The 16,596-nt window shown below is 40.8% G+C and overlaps 1 protein-coding gene across 1 annotated transcript in view; it reads right to left on the bottom strand.

The window, feature by feature from the left end:
• Window positions 1-1,124: 1,124 nt before the first annotated feature.
• The window catches only part of LOC103106591 (uncharacterized), a 38,784-nt gene continuing 23,312 nt past the window's right edge, over window positions 1,125-16,596 (bottom strand). The window contains exons 8-13 of the mRNA XM_007491153.2: window positions 5,315-5,732; window positions 4,565-4,642; window positions 3,723-3,950; window positions 3,244-3,266; window positions 3,046-3,143; window positions 1,125-1,970 (exon numbers count right to left, since the gene is read on the bottom strand). Coding sequence (XP_007491215.2) covers window positions 1,408-1,970; window positions 3,046-3,143; window positions 3,244-3,266; window positions 3,723-3,950; window positions 4,565-4,642; window positions 5,315-5,732 — 1,408 coding nt within the window. The 3' untranslated portion in view covers window positions 1,125-1,407. The remainder of the gene's footprint in view (window positions 1,971-3,045; window positions 3,144-3,243; window positions 3,267-3,722; window positions 3,951-4,564; window positions 4,643-5,314; window positions 5,733-16,596) is intronic.

The following is a 16,596-nucleotide window of genomic DNA, read 5'->3' on the forward strand; positions in this document are numbered from 1 at the left end:
TTGGGACATATTTTAATTCAATTTATTTTATTCTAATGTCTTTAGGTACTTAGTAAAACTGATTGATGGTAGTTGTTTACCTAAAAGGAGTTGATGAGATTATATAATCATTACCCTAAATTATATGCTTACCTTTTAAACTAAGCCTCTGCTCATATTAAGTTGATTATTATATTATTTGAAAACTCAATTCATTGTTGTTGGGTTTTTAAATTTTTTTTCGGTCTTCTTAGAATAAAAATATGTGTATATATTATTTTAGACGGATATATAAATTTTTAAAAACCTGTCTGAAGAGCAGCAAGGGCTAGGTTAGAGTTTAAGTGATTTGTCTAGGACCACAGAGATAGGAAATATCTGAGACCACATTTGAACCCAACTCCTATCATCTCCAAGTCCAGCTCTTTCCTACTGTGCTAACTAGCTCCCCTTCTATCCGTTGTTAAAGGTACAATATCTGTGAAACCTGACCTCAACTGGTCTAAGAAGTGGCACATACAGTGTGGCTAGAGACCTTAAACTGATATATTGAAGTTTAGTATCAGGAAAAACTTCCTAAATTTTTAGAGATATATACAAGCAAAAGGTTGAGTCTGAGGTAGTGGAGAATTGCCCCCATTTTGAGAGGGACTTCAGATGACCACCTTTCAGGTATTCTTGAAAGGATTCCCTTGCTTTTTTAGTTAGATCTAGGAGGCAATTGAAACCTGTCTGTGATTCCCAAGATACTGTGACTTTCTGTTGCAAAGGGACCACAAAGCATCTTGAGTTAATGAAAGGAACAGAATGGATGCATCTAAGAAGGCTGACATTTAAAAAACATGTCCACAAGTGAATTTAAGGTTACCAACCCAAAGTGCTATGAGTTTAAACACTAGTAATTCATTCATAACCATTCAGACATTTCTGACTGCTTCCCAGAAAACAATGCCCACCAACCTAAGTACTTGCAAAGAGCAAACATATTTCCACCTCATTTTCATCATTATTATACTATACTTCTGTTCTGGTTTGTTTTGTTTTTTAGGGAAGACGGGCTCTTCTAAAAGATCAGAGTTCAATGATTAAACTTCAGTAACAATCAGTATCACAGAAAGTGCATATTCCACAAATGACTTAATTGAAACTGTTCAAACAAATTTGATTTATTGTGGTAATAAATCAACATATTATACATTGAGAATGGTAGAAAACAAACCACTTGAGAATATTTCAATGCCCTTAAACTGGCATTGCTACAGGCAGTCTTAAACTTGTGAGCAAACTGGATCCTCCTAAGGGCTAATCTTCAGCAAAAGCTGAAATATCTCTGCCAAGTTGACCCTATTTTTATTCTTTATAGCAACCATAAACAGTGAGAAGCTTGGCTTTTCTGAGCATTCCTTCACAAAAAAGAGATGCTCATGGTCAGAGACAGGCGTTCCCACAAATATTACATTTCACTGGACAGATGGTCATTGAGCCAATCTTTGTTCCTAGCATTGGGGGGCAAGGACAGAAGAGAGGCCTGACAGGCTCTTTGAATGGCATAATGTGCATTTCATAGATCAAAGATGCTTTGGTAGCATTATAGAACAGGAGAGTTCTGTCATTACAATCTAGATAGATGCCAACTACAGGCACAGGAACTTTCATTAGCTGGCAAACTAATCCTGGTCGGGTGACCAGGTAGAACTCATTTCCCCTCTTCTCACAGCGAAGCATGTACAGATACCCAGCCGTGTACTGGATCGTCTTCCTCTTTTTGAGACACTTGACAGAGATGCCCAGTGCCCACTGAGGCTGCTCACTCACATCCACCTCCCAGTAGTAGGCACCAGAGCTGAATGCCGGCTGACCAAGGATAAAATGTTGAACTTTTCCTGCACAGTCTGGCTGATCCAGAGAGTTGTTTTTAAGTTTTACACTCTTCAGATTTTCAGACAAAACGAAATAGGGATTGACTGTTGTAGGATCCATAGTGACATTTACTGCAGAGAGAAGAGAGGGGAAAGTTAAATGACCTCAGAGGCAAGGTGCAGAGTGCAAGAGCACAGCTCAGTCAGCACCTCCTCTGACTCCTAAGAGGCTCAAAGCCCCTTTCCCAGAGGGATATCTAAATCTAACATTTTCAAGACTGCCTCCTTTTTCCAAAATAAATTTGCCTCCCCTCTACCAGGGCTAGCACTGATGCAATTGCTGGTGGCTTGGTGTAGAAATCTACTCTGAAACAAGCCAACAAAATGACCATTTCTTGACTCTTCCATTCTCTTCTTTCCACTTTCATTTTTTTTAAACCATTCCTTTCTTACAAACAAAAGACAGAAGGGAAAGGGTTAGGCAAATGGAGTTAGGTAACCTGCCCAAGGTAACACAACCAGGTTTGAATCCAAGCCTCTAGATCCCAGGACTCTTTCCTTCCACTCTTCATGTGGCCTGGACAGTCACCAGTTTCTGGGTTCATTGGGCAACTCAGTTTTTTTAAAACTAACAGAAAAACAAGTTCTCATAGAATTCTAGTAGAGTCTGCTGGTCAAGCTAGCTAGAATACCCATTACAATGTTCATAAGCAAATGTCATGATCTTTAAGAGTCCAAGAAGATGGGCAGTGATCTATAATCAGCACAGATAATCAAGTACATACAGTATAGAATACAGAGGAATACCTAGCCCTGGAATGTGTGCAATTTGGAGGTCTGGAAGAGAGAAGAGGTTCAGAGATAGCCAGAAGGCAGTCCAACCACTCACTAATACAGTTCCTTCCAAATAGGAATGACTGGGAAATGGGTCCTTAGGAATGGTGGAAGGCCATGTGATTGTCTGGATTTAATGGGTGACCCAAAGTGAGATGAGGGGTAAAGAGTTGATTCCCTTGCACCTCTCCCCACCAATCAGGGAAAAGTAGATTCCCCCAACCCACCATGCTGTTTTTCCTTGTCCAGAGACCAGTTGCCCAGAACTAACTTTCATTCATGTGAAGGAGGTTGGAGGTGAGCATGAGGCTTCTACACATTTAGCCATGGATAATCCCATAGGTAGATTAAATGACAAAGGATAGTTTCTTACCTCTGAATTTCTTTAGCATGTCCTTCATCCCAACGACAGGATATTCTCTTAGCTCTGGGATGAAAGACTTGGGCCTTTCAGAAAGCATTGATTCACATCTACACCAAAAAGAAGTCCGAGTTACTCTTCCTGCTCTGTATAAGCCCCATAGCCACCATGACACACCAGACCCCAACTGGACCACAAATAGAAACTTACGTTTGCAATAGCTCTTTCCCTTCCTGTGGGGAAACAAAGGATTAGTTTAGTTCATCAAGAAATAATAATGAAAACAATGATGATGATGATGATATCTAACATTCATATAGCACTACTATGTGCCAGGCACTTTAAGTCTAGCTCTCTATCCACTGTACCACCTAGTTGCTCTAGAAACTCTATTCTCATATTTCAGTTTCAGAATTGCCACTTTTGACCCTTTGGACACCATTAATTACCACTTTAAGGATAAATTCTGATATATTTTGTTAATTTTGAAGCAAAGGTATTAAATAAACCAGGACCTAAATTAAAAGAAATCTTGAGAGTGGATGAATCGCATTAATGGAAAAGTATGGGCAATGCCCAAATTGGGCTTTTAAACACTGCTTTGAGGCAACAGGACAGAAGCCTCATGGATTTCTGCCCTGGGTATATCCTCCTCCACCTGGGGCTCTGCAGTTTTCCCTAATCCTCACCTGAAGGAGCTCTAAATCAGGTCTTCTCTTTGTCTCCTCCATCTCTCGGACAGTATCTTCCATGTTTTTAAAATGCTGGTGCAATTCACTGTAGTAGCTATCCATTAACTGGTTAGTCATGGCTTCATCATTTGTCACCACATCGAGGCATCTGTGCTCTTCCTCTTTCAGAAACTGGTGCATTCTTGCATATTCCCCTCTAATCAGCTTTCTCCACTTCACTTCTCTCTGTAGGAAAAGGACCTTATTAGGTGACATCCAAAACTTGGTATCTTCTCTCCAAATTTCCAGGTCTTGGCTTAATTTTCTTTGTTGCTACCAATAGATGGCAGCCTAGTGTCTTCCTCAACTAAGACAATACTTTTGCAGAAACAAACTTCTGGCAGATCTAATTTCCTTCTCTAAAGTAAAGGGCTCTGCCAATGTCACTGTCACCCAAATGGTTATTGCCTTCTTTCTGCCATACCACCACGCTTTCTCCCCTAAAATGCTCAGGAAACTAACCTCATTGAGCTCATCTTATTCTTTTCTCATTCGCTCAGGCATATGGGTATGTGTAAAAAATATATTCATATACTTGTGTGTGTGTGTGTGTGTGTGTGTATATATATATTTAACATACACATGAACTGTTTAAACTTGTATTTCATTCTAAATTGACTTATAATTTGTTTTGCATATATGCTTTTTCCTATCCCTAGAAAGTCTTCTGATTTGCTCTGGAATTGGATGCCCCAAATAAATAAGATACAATGAATGGCATTTGACTGATTTAGGACTGACTCCATCTTCATAGATTCCCAAGGCAGGCTGGCAATTAGAAGATGGGGCTAGACACTTACATCCTTCTTTGAAACATTAAGTTCTTTCAGTTCCTTGATCTTTTTTCTCAAACTGGGCATAGTGTCCAGGAGTTTCTCCTGCAATGGACAAATGAATGAGAGATATATTAAGGGATAGGTTAACATTTGGTCTTACATGGACAACTTGAATGAAATTCACAAAAGGAAATGGTTTATAATTATTTGCTGTGGTGTTATTATTAAAGGGACATTTCCAATGAGTTGGAAAACACGGATTAGAATTCAAATTGTGAAACTTTAGTACCAAAGGGGAAAAAAGGAATGAAAGAAATAACATTGACACTAGGTGTTATGGTGACAATCTCGGGTTTCCTTTCAATGTGAATCTAGTCTCTTTACAAGATTTTTAGCTACAACTTTCTCTATAAAACTTTGATAGTCTTAATCCAATATTTCTTTGAAGAAGGAGGTAAAGAGATGCATATATTTGGGGGAATAGAAAAGAAAGGTGGCCCAGAGAAACCCTAACCAGAAACAAGGTATGAATTCTATTTCATTTCAGGCCTTTTATTTTGTATATAAGAAGCTTGATATCTATTTAGATATCATCATCATTAGACTCATCATCAGTAAAGCACACAACTATGCCCTCTGAGGACTCTGATCTCCTGATTTCCAGCCCAAGGACCTTTTACTCTTATTCCCTACTGCTGCCTTCCATGGTGAGATTTGAAGTCTCAAGGAGGGATATCAAAGTGTTAAAACCTTCCTCTGCCCCATGTTACTCACCCTGAAGTTCTGAGCAGCCTCATCAATGGGGGAAAGGGTGTGGGTCTCATGCTCCTGAGCTTCAGTACAGGTTAAACAGAGGGTGGTCTGGTCCTCCTTACAGAAGACCTTAGGGACCTGCTGGTGCTCCTGGCAGCAACGCTGTCCCACAGGATTCTGTAGGTTCTGAGCACTAAGCTTCTTGCAGATGGCAGCCAGTTTTGACAAGCGCACATTGAGGCCAGGGAAGCTCTGGCAGACTTCCCTGCATTCAGGGCAAGAGAAATGTGTGACCCCAGCCTCCCTGCTTCTACTCAGACAAAACTGGCAAAAATTGTGCCCACAGTTGAGGGTGACGGGCTTTGTAAAGAATGTCAGACAGATGCCACAAGTGGTCTCCTGCTGGAGACTCTGGACCAGGGTGACAGGATCCATATTCCTGGAAAAGAGAAACAGAGAAATATCCTGAGAATTTACCCAGCTTAGAGTAGAGTCATCCATGTTTTTTCCCTCTTCAGAAAACATACATATGCCAGAGAGCTAATTTTTCCCAATTTGAATCACTGTTCCAAAGTATTTGCTATATTTGGTAGGTCATAAAATGTAGATAAACTATTTAGATATCAAAGGGGACTGATCTACCTCTCAAGCCCTCCCTAATGACCATATAATTCTACCTCCCTTCCCATCCCTTGCACAAAGCAGAAAACTTCTTCCCTATAGAAACTAACAGATTCCAGGCCATTCCTATTCCCATTCCCCTCCCCCTCCCCCTTTCCCTTCCCCTTCCCTCATGTCCACTCTCCTAGGTCTTGATCAGATTAGTCCTGGGGACTGGAAGCCATAATGGTAGAAGGGGAGAAAACGTTCTTGTCACCAGCTTTCAGATGTTGGTAGAGAGGCCAGGTGGAAGAATCTCACTAAATTGAGGGCTCCCAGCCTATAAATTGCCTTCTACTTTCCTGCTAGGGCACTTGGGTAAGTCTCCCTGGCAGGAATAGCAATTTTACCTTCTTTCAAATGGACTCTTGACATTTGCATTGTCTTTCTAGGCTCCTTTAGTCCCTGTCTTTGGCCTATTCAAATAGTCAAATTTGTGGCTTCTTAAGGAACTAGGCTACCTTCCTTTTTAAAGAGATTAGCCCTTCCCTAATCTTTTTTTTTTAAAGGTGTGAATTTGCCTCCTTTCAGTTTTTATTGACTCCAGGACTAAAGTTGGCCTGAGTCAGGCTATCAAAAGAATAGTAATTTGACTCCCTCATTTTTTTTTAAACATAGCTGCCCCTAATTCCTTCAATTATTGCAAGGAGGGAATTTGTTTTGTTTGACTATGCATATCTGTTACAATTATTTCTTTTTTTCATTGTTTTCCAATAGAAGACGGAGAAAAAATACTTTGTTCAAAGTTTAAAATAAAATTTTAATTAAAAAAAAAAAGAATCCTGACACATCCTAAAAGGCTTCAACTCTGGCCCCAGTAATTGATTTAATGTTTGGCATCAGAGGGCCAAACACATTCACAGTTAGCTAAGTAGCTCAATGGATTGAGAACCAGGCCTAGAGACAGAAGGGCCAGTGTTCAAACACATCCTAGCTGTGTGATCCTGGGTAAGTCACTTGACCCCCATTGATGAGCCCTTACTTATCTTCTGCCTTGGAACCAAGGCACAGTATTAATTCTAAGACAGAAGACAAAGATTTTTTTTTTTAAACAGAGGGGTGGGATAAATGACAATCAATGCATTAATGACTCCCTTGCCTAGTTTTCCTCTTTGTGAATTGGAATCCCCCACCTAATTAACACAGAATTCCCAACCATATGAATGTAGTGATATTGACTTGGTGTTGGGAAAATTTGGGTTCAAATTTTGCCTTGGTATATTAGCAGCTATTTGATGGCAGACTTTTCAATAACTTTCTGAGCCTATTATTTCAAATACAAAATGTAATAAAATATTACCATATGTCTGCTATGAAAAAATATGCATAAAAGGCTTTGTAATCTTTATGGAGAATTTTTCCATGATCCCTGTTATCAGAGGAAACTGAAAACCCTCCCAGGTTTTATTTTCCCATCTAGATTTTTGCCCAGCCCCTTCAAATAATATTCCACAGAGGTTCTTCCAAATATTCTTGAGGTCTTCTGGGGCTTTGTATTTTTCCCAAATCTATTCCTAATTACATAAAAAAAAATTGTCCAGAAGCTCTATAATTCCCATTACTTATTATGTCATTATTACATTGTCAATATTAATTGTTGTCATTATTATAGTTGTTTAATTAAAATCTTGACTCTTAGTGAGCCCATCTGGGGTTTTCTTGGCAAAAATCCTGGAGTAGTTTACCATTTCCTTCACCAGCTCATTTAAAGATGAGAAAACCGAGGCAAATCAGATGAAGTGACTTGCCTGGAGTCACACAGCTAGAAAGTGTCTGAGACCAGGTTTAAACTTGGGCCTTTCTGACTCCACAACTGTACACTATCCACTGTGTCACCTTGCTGCTTATATGCAGGTCCTCTTTCCAGAAAGGCAAGCATGAATACCTCTAGATTTGATATGCTGATCACCAGTTTCTCTGTTCACCAAAACATTACTGAAGCTCCACAAATGGATATGGGAACTCTACAATGGGGGATCCTCTGATGCCAAGCAATAAATCAACTGCTAGGGCCAGATTTGAAGCCTTCAGGACCTGTCATACGTAACACATACCAGGCTGGCACAGCTCTAAAAGTTGGCAAAGTAAGATTTGGGGGAAGGAATTTTTCCCCACACTTAAGATAATATTTGCATCCCACTGCCTAGCCCTTACTGCTCTTCTACCTTAGGACCAATAAATACACAGTATTGACTCTAAGATCAAGGTAAGGATTCTTTAAAAAATTTTTTAAAAAATTTTAAACTCTTATGCCCTTAAAGAACTGAATTCTACACAGATCATATACCATATGCACAAAACAATCAATAAGCAAACAAATATCTAATATTTGAGAAGGAAATGGGTAGAGGAGGGGGAGAGGGAGGGAAAGAAGAGAGGGAGGGGAAGGGAAAAGGGGGGAAGATAGAGGGAAAAGGAGAAAAGGAGGGAGGAGGGGGGAAAGGAGAGGAGAAAAAGGGAGAAGGAGGGGAAAGAGCAAGAAGGGCAGATTTGAACTGAAAGCCTTTGATCTGGTTGAACCTTGAAAAGTGAAAGGCAGAGAAGAAAAGCTCAGAGAATGAATAGCAAAGGAAACCAACTTTAGAATCCAAATGTGGGCTCTCTGGGCCTGGACTTCCCCAAGCATTTACAAGCCTGTCCGGCACCTCAGAGAGGGTCTCCGGGATGGAGATAGGACACCCACCTTTACAAAAACAGTCCCCTGGCCTGGAGTTCTTTCTCTCTCCATCTACTACCTTCCTCCATTTCTCTTTGCTCGAGGCTGTTTGCCTGGAGTCTTCCCCCATTAGACCGGAAGCTCCAGGAGGTCAGGGCCAGGTTTTCACCTTTCTTAGAGCTCCCTTATCTCCCCTAGAACAATGCCCAGAGCACAGGAGGTCTATAAATAAGCTTAGTGACTTGGACCCGCCCAAGGAGCTTTCTAAAGCACCCTAAAGGTGGGCCTCTGTCACCACCTACTCCACCAACCATTCAACAAACTCCCAATAGCCCCCACCTCGGGATTTGGGGACTTTCTGAGCCCTCACACCCAGCAGGCACTTGGTCCACCCGTCTCCCAGTAGGTACAAGAAGCCTTTCCCCTGGATCCTCAATGCTAGTCTAGGGACTAAATTACCTCCTTTATCTTATTTTAAGAGGTTTCCCGTAGGCACAGAACAAGATGTAGTAAATACCTAGAAACTGCTTTTGACCCTTGAAGGGCTGGCTCCCCGTGAAGACGTTCCACTGTGGCCTACATCAAGAATAGCCTGTTTAAAACTACTCCACAGCAGGGAAGGGGGGAGGGGGGGGGGTCAGTGGATTGAACAACAGGGCTAGAGACGAGAGGTCCTGGGCCTCAAACACTTTCTAGCTGTGTGACCCTGGGCAAGTCACTTAACCCCATTGTCTAGGCCTTACCGCTTTCTGCCTAGGCCCAGTACAGTACTGATTCCAAAATGGAAGGCCAGAGTTAAGAAAAACCCTCCACAGTGAGGCCAGTGTAAATCCTGCTGTGTTGGGCAGCTGCTGAGCTTCTCCCCAGGGCCAGCCCCAGGACGGAGCCACACCAGGCCAGACCCTGCCTGCCCTCAAGGAGCTGAAATGCTGAGACAAACCCCAAGAGGGGGAGGGGAAGCTCCCTGCAGGGCCTGTAGGGCCTGGGCTTCAGGGAAAAGCTCCAAGTGGCCTCCCAGACGGGCCTCAGGGAAAGCCCCCAAGGCCCAAGCAGGGGCTCTAGGGCTCCCCTCCTTCTGGAACCCCAGCCAGCCCCTCACTGCTAGAGGGCAGCTTTCACTTGTCTAGAATTATTACAGCAGATTCCATACAGCCTCTGACAGACAGCCTTCTGGGGGAGGGGGGGGGGAAGGGAGGTGAAAGGAGGGGGAAGGAGGGGGAGGGACTGACCTTTCCTGGAGGCTTTCTGGCTGCCTGGGTCCTACTTGGGGCCCTCCTCCTCTTCCTGGGACTCAGGCTCCTTCCTCAGGAGGCCTCAGCAGCCTCTAGGACTCCTCACTGTAGCTTTATGCAACTGAGCTGAGCCAGCCTCTCCCTTTTATAACAAGTGCAGAGGGCGGGACTCAGACTCTGATTGAGTGGGGGGGCGGGGAGGAGGGCCTGCCTGGTTCACAATCACTTCTGATTGTTGGATACAATCAAAACAAGCTTCTCCACCTAGGCTCCAGCCCCACCGGGGGCTTCTCCCACAGCCTGAGCAGCAGAAGAAACTTTCTGCCTTCCTGGGATTTCCTTTTGACTGTGGCAAGTCTGCAAATGAGATTGCAGGGATGGGTGGGAGCAGCAGGGAAGGTCTTTTTTATTAGTGCCTCTGGAGTACTAGGGAGGCAGGGAAGGTTCCAGTGAGGGGGCGGGCCGGCTCTGCAAGCCTCAGAGCAGCTGGGGGAGCCTCTGTAGGTCTCCTTTGGGGAGAGGGGAGAGGGCTTGCCTCTGGGGGGGCGGGGGGGGGGGGGAAGGCTGTCAGGAGCAAAGGAAATACTCTTGGTGAAGTTTAGCACAATACCTGACAACTGATAAATGCTTAACAAAGTCTCTGTTCCCTCCCCAACTTCCCTTGGGGAAAGGGGGCGGGGAAAGACCTTTTTGTTAATTTGGCATCTGGGTCCCAACATTTCATATCATTGAGAGCCAAATAACTGATTTTTAACTAAGATAAAAAAATTAAGTAACAAGTTTAAAAAAATTAAGCTGTCCTTCCTTTAAACTCACTATGTGAAAACCCAAAGAAATCTATTTATCTACTTACCTATCTAATATCTACCTACCTATCTGTCCATTGCCCTTCTGTCTATCCTTCCATCCATCCATCCATCCATCCATCTTTCTATCTACTATCTATCTGTTTCTCTCTCCCTGTTTCTCCCTCTCTCTCTCCCTCTCTTTCTTTCTCTCCCTCTCTTTTTACCTCTTTCTCTCCCTCTTTCTCTCTCCCTCCCTTTCTCCTCTCTTCTTCTTTCTCCCTCCCTCTCTCCCTCTTTTTCCCTCTTCTTCTTTCTCCCTCTCTCTCCCTCTCTTTTCACCTCTTTCTTTCTCCCTTTCTTTCTCCCTTTCTCTTTCTACCTCTCTCCCTCTCTTTCTATCTTTCCTTCTCTTTCTCTCTCTCCCACTCTCCTTCTCTATCTCTTCCCCCCTTTCTCCCTCCCTCTCTCTCTCCCTCTCTCACCCTCTTTTCCCTCTTTCTCTTTCTACTTCTCTCTACCTCTCTTTCTCTCTCTCCCTCTTTCTTTTTCTCCCTCCCTCTCTCTCTCCCTCTCTTTTTACCTCTCTCTCTCTCTCTCTCTCTCTCTCTCTCTTTATATATATATATATATATGTATATATATATATATATATATATATGATTACCTTTCTTTATCTGTATGGATGTAAATGTATGGATACAGAGTCCTGAAAAACAAATTCTCACATTAGCTGTCTTGGGAAGTATGAGTTTTCACCTTTTCTTAGTTCTAGGAGGTGTGTAGAATGTTTCTTCTTCATTCTGGTGGGCTCTTTGTTTATTCTGGTAGTAAATCTTTGATTAATTGTAAAGTCTTTCAAAGTGATAATGATTCAAGTGCTTTTAATTATTTTAATTGATTGACTAGTTAACACCTTTTTAGTGACCAGCTCTGAAACTCTCAATAATACAAGACAACTGGGTGTAGATAATGGATTAAGAGCCAATCCTAAAGCCTGGAGATCCTGAGTTCAAATGTGACCTCAGATACTTACTATGTGATCCTGGGAAAGTCACAACTCCCATTGCCTAACCCTTACTGCCCCTTCTGCCTTGGAACCAAAACACTTCAATAAAACACAAAAATTCTTTGTAGAGAAACTATTATTCCAAGTTCAAGGTTCATTACTAGTGAAGTTCTTTTTTTTTTAAAGATAAATATGAATTTTTATGTGTACTTAGACATTTGTTAACCAGCACTTAACAGAATCTGGTTAGATGATCATTATTTAGAAATGTTTCTATGTCATTGTGTCAAAAGTTCTCCAGTGAAGTACCCCAGGGATCAATAATAGGCTCTATCAATAAACTTTGAACATTTCGTAAATGTTCATAAGATTTTCAGAAGATACTAAGCTGGAAAGGATAGCTAAGAAAGTAGATGAAAGAGTGGGAATCTAAGAGGATTTTTACAACCTGGAGCTTTCAGATGAATCTAAAAATGAACTTCAATAGACAGGGATCAATGGAAAGTTTTACATTTGAATAAATAAACCACTTCCAGAAATATAAAAAGGGAGTACATGATAGGCTAGATCTCAATTTTTCTGAAAAGGAAATGGAGTTTTTAATGAAATTAAAGGTCATTATAAATCAAGAGTGGGAACAGAAAAAAAAAGGAAATAAACATTTAAGTACCTACTACAGTCTATCCACTAATCTAAATCCTTTACATTATTATCTAATTTGATCCTCACAGCAATCCTTATTTCCCAAACTAAGGCTGAAAAACATTGTGAATTGCCTAGGGTCATAACTAGTAAGTGTCTGAGGCTTGATCTCAGGTGTGAACTCCAGCCTTCAGGAGTGTTTCTCTAAAAGGAAAGTCCAGTAGGCAAAAGCTGATGCCCTTCATCCATGCTTCTGTCCAAAAGCAGATTCTTACTTGTGCCCAAAAAGCAGTCTAGCCATAAGGAGTAGGAAGTCATGGGGTGGGAGCTCCCCTAAATTGATCTTTCTTTTAAAGCTGTGACCCCTGTGAATCAATTAACTGTGGGGAAATCCTTGCAACAAGAGTCTATAATAATACATATATAATACATCCAGAACATATAAGGAACTGATCCAAATGTATACAGATAAGAGCCATTCCCCAGTAAGCAAAAGGTCAAAGGGCATTTTCAAAGGAAGAAATCCAAGCTATCAACAACCACATAAAAAAGTGCTCCCAGATTACCAGAAATTAGAAAAATGCAGATTAGAATAATTGTGAAGGTCCACCTCATATCCATCAAACTATTATATGACAAAAGAGGAAAATGTCAAATATTGGAGGAGCTCTGGGAAAACACTTGACACTAAATATAGACACACATGTACACTTAGAGGAGGAGCCAAGAATTATGGTTAGTCTTGCCTTTCTGAAAAGCAATTTGGAATTATGTCCCCAAAGTTCTTAAACTGAATGTCCTTTGACCCAGATATTCCATTACTATGCCTAAGTCAGAAAAGTATCAATGAAAAAGAAAAAGGACCTGTGGCCCAAAATATTTATAGTAGCTTTTTTTTTTTTTAAGACTAGCTCAAACTGGAAATTAAAGAGGTATCCACCTATTGGATTAAAACTAAATAAATTAGATTTTATGAATGTAATAAAATATCATTGTGCCATGAGAAAAAAAAAAGAATAGCATTATAGGAGTTTTTCAACCTGAGTTCCTTGGGAGCCCTACCCTTCAGAAGGTCAAATAAAGTAAGTAGTCCAATTGAAAGGGGAAAAAAAAAACTTATTAAGGCACTAAGGAAGATTTTTTTATTCACTCAGTACAAATCCAATTAGTTGCATTTCCTGGTAGAAAGGAATTGGGAGGAAAATCTGAAAGCCTTAGAGCCACAGCAGTTGCAAGAGGTCAGATGTATTCCTTTGGGGAAACATTTTTGTCTGTGCTTAGTCTTTTTTTTTTCTTAAACCTTTACCTTCCATCTTAGAATTAATACTGCATATTGGTTCTAAGGCACAAAGAACAGTAAGGGTTAGGCAATGGAGGTTAAGTGACTTGCCCAGGGTCACACAGCTAGGAAGTGTCTGAAGTCACATTTGAACCCAGAACCTTCCATCTCTGGGCCTGTCTCTCAATCCACCGAGCTACCTAGCTCCTTGTGCTTAGTCTTATTGGAATTCCCAATGTCTGCAGGAAAACCATAAAATGGCAGAGGATTCTTTTAATATAGAATCATTCTTGTTCATCCTTTTGTTATCAATGAGGGACTCTAAGAACAAACTCCAAATCTCTTTTTTTGTGGCCTCTAAGGTTTTTTGTTTTTGTTTTACCCTGGAAGATCTTTTCTCTAAACACACAGAAATTATGTCTATCCTCCTCCCCCACAAAGGTTTCAAAGGAAATTTGGAACTGAAGCAAAATTAGAACAATTTGCCTTATCAAGAAGGGCCACCTCTTAGCTGGATTCAGGAGTGAAGGACGACATAGTTGCAGAAGGCATATATGTGGTAGCAGATGAAGAGGGAGGAAAATGGATTCAATTTTTTCAGTGAAGTATAAAACAAGGTTCTCATTTGAAAGAATATTCAGCAGGAAAGTCATGAAAGATTAGAGAAAAGCAAAGGTTTAGAAGAGCCTCTGATGAATGGGATAGGCAATTAATCAGGGAGATATAAAAAGCTTGCCTTGCAGCAGTGAGGATCCATTTGAGGTTACATAACAAATTTATAGTGGACTTTGTCACAATGGTTTGGTGATTTTCTCCTCCTTCATTCAGCTGCACCCCTATATATAGAAGCTAAAGTAGAATATCATGGGGGAAATCCAAGGCTAGTAGAACAGAGCAGGATTTGCAATATGATAAAGGGTCGAGGGCCCCAAGAAAAAAGAAGAGTGTTTTGTTGAACTGATTCATCAAGTGGTCAAGATGACAGAAGGGAGGCAAGTATGGTTAGTGATATTGTGTAGGAAAGAATTTAGGGATTAGCAGACAGTTCCTAGCTGTGTGAACCCTGGGCAAGTCACTTAATCCCATTTGCCAAGCACTAACCCTTCTGTTTTAGAGTTGTTCCTAAAATATAAAAGGAGGTTTTGTGTTGGTTTTTTTTCAAGATTAGTGGTATGAGAGGTCTTTGTGTTGGCTAAGGTAAGATGGAGCGGTAGGTCATGGGAAAATAATAAGCTGATGACTATGGAATTAGGTGTAAGACAAAGTACAAGATGTATGTTGAAATCACCTAGTTTGAGGGCAAGAGTTAGGGGGTAGAGATTGTGAGCCAGGCACTACATTCATTGGGCATGGGAGATATGATATAATATGATATGATATGATATATATAATATAATGGAACATGATGTAATATAATAGCCAACATATAGAAAGAATTAATATATATAATACCAGTAGGCATTTCCTAATAGATAAGTGGTCAAAAGTTTAGGAACAACTTGCAAAAGAAAAGTTATAGAGTATTGACAACTACATGAAAGAATGTTCCAAATCATTAATAAGAGAAATGCAAATCAAAATTGTCCTGAGATTTTTTTTTTCAAACTTAGAAAATTTGCAAAGAGTTCAAAACATGGCAATAGTCAATATTGAGGAATTCTGGAAAGATTAGGCATTGCTGATAGAGTTGCGAATTATTACAAATATTTTGAAAAGCAATTTGGAATTATGCAAATACAATAACTAAAATATGTCCATAGCCTCTGTTCCAAAGATTCCATTACTAGGCTTATGTGCCATTGGTAATTACCAGTGTGCCAATGGGCCATTGATATGAAAAAAAGTCCACATAGACACCAAAATGTCTATAACAGTGATGGCAAACCTTTAAGAGATGGAGTGTTGGGCCCTGCTCCCACCCCCACCCCCCAAAACAAATGTCATGCCATGTCCCCTCACATAGCCTGCCAAGCCCCCTTTCTCCCAGATAGGGAGGGAGGAAGCACTCCAACTGGCTACTGGACAGGGCAGGGGAGGGGGAGGGGAATGGCTCCACACTAGTGTCTCTGGCTTTCAAGTAACAAACTGTGTCAAGCGACTGCAGGCATACCTTCAGAGAGGACTCTTCATGCCATTTTTGGCATGTGTGCCATGAGCTTGCCATCAGGGTTCTATAACAACACTTTTTATAATCACAGAGAATTGGAAACAAATAGATGTCCGTTGATTAAGAAATAGATAAATACATTGCAACACATAAATGTAATGGAGTACTATTGTACTCTAAGGAAATATGAGTATAATTAATACCAATAAACCTGGAAAGTTCTATATTAACTGCTGCAGAATGACATAAGAAGAGCAAAAAATAAAATAAAAATAATATCAGTATACACAATAATTACAAGGCTTCTTTCTAGTATGAATTCCTTGAAGTCACATAAAGTTCTACTAAAGTAAAGCCTTTCTCACATTCTTTATATTTTTAAGGCTTTTCTTCCATATGAACTAAATGATGCTGAATAAAATGTGAAATTCCACTTCATAATTTCCACATTTGTTACATTTAAAAGGTTTTTTTTTAACATGAATCATGATATTTCATGAAGTTTGACGTATCAGAGAAGACTCCCCACATTTGTAAGATTCATGAGGCTTCTCTCCAGTGTGACTTCTTTGACATTGAACAAGTCTTAATGAATGAAAGCTCTCTCACATACATCACATTTATAAGGGGGTGTTACAGGACTTTTAGGGAAGGCTAGAATCTCTGGTGTGAGGATTTGCTGGAACCTTTCTAGAGCTACCTTCCTCTTCCAGTGTCTACCTGTCACCGTGCTCTCACCTATGGCTCCAAGAAACTGTAGCAAGCATAGAAGCTACATCCAGGTAAACCATCTGGGCAGGTGGGCTAAATCAGGTTGAGAGCAACCTCTAGTCCTCAGACTTAGTGGTGAATTAGAAGGTTATATACCCTAGACATGTGAAGGGGAGGATGAGAACAATTTGTTCCAACTGCCATGAAGACAGGGGAAGCTTC

The sequence above is a fragment of the Monodelphis domestica genome, chromosome 4 (genome assembly GCF_027887165.1).
Source record: "Monodelphis domestica isolate mMonDom1 chromosome 4, mMonDom1.pri, whole genome shotgun sequence".
Lineage (NCBI taxonomy): Eukaryota > Metazoa > Chordata > Mammalia > Didelphimorphia > Didelphidae > Monodelphis > Monodelphis domestica.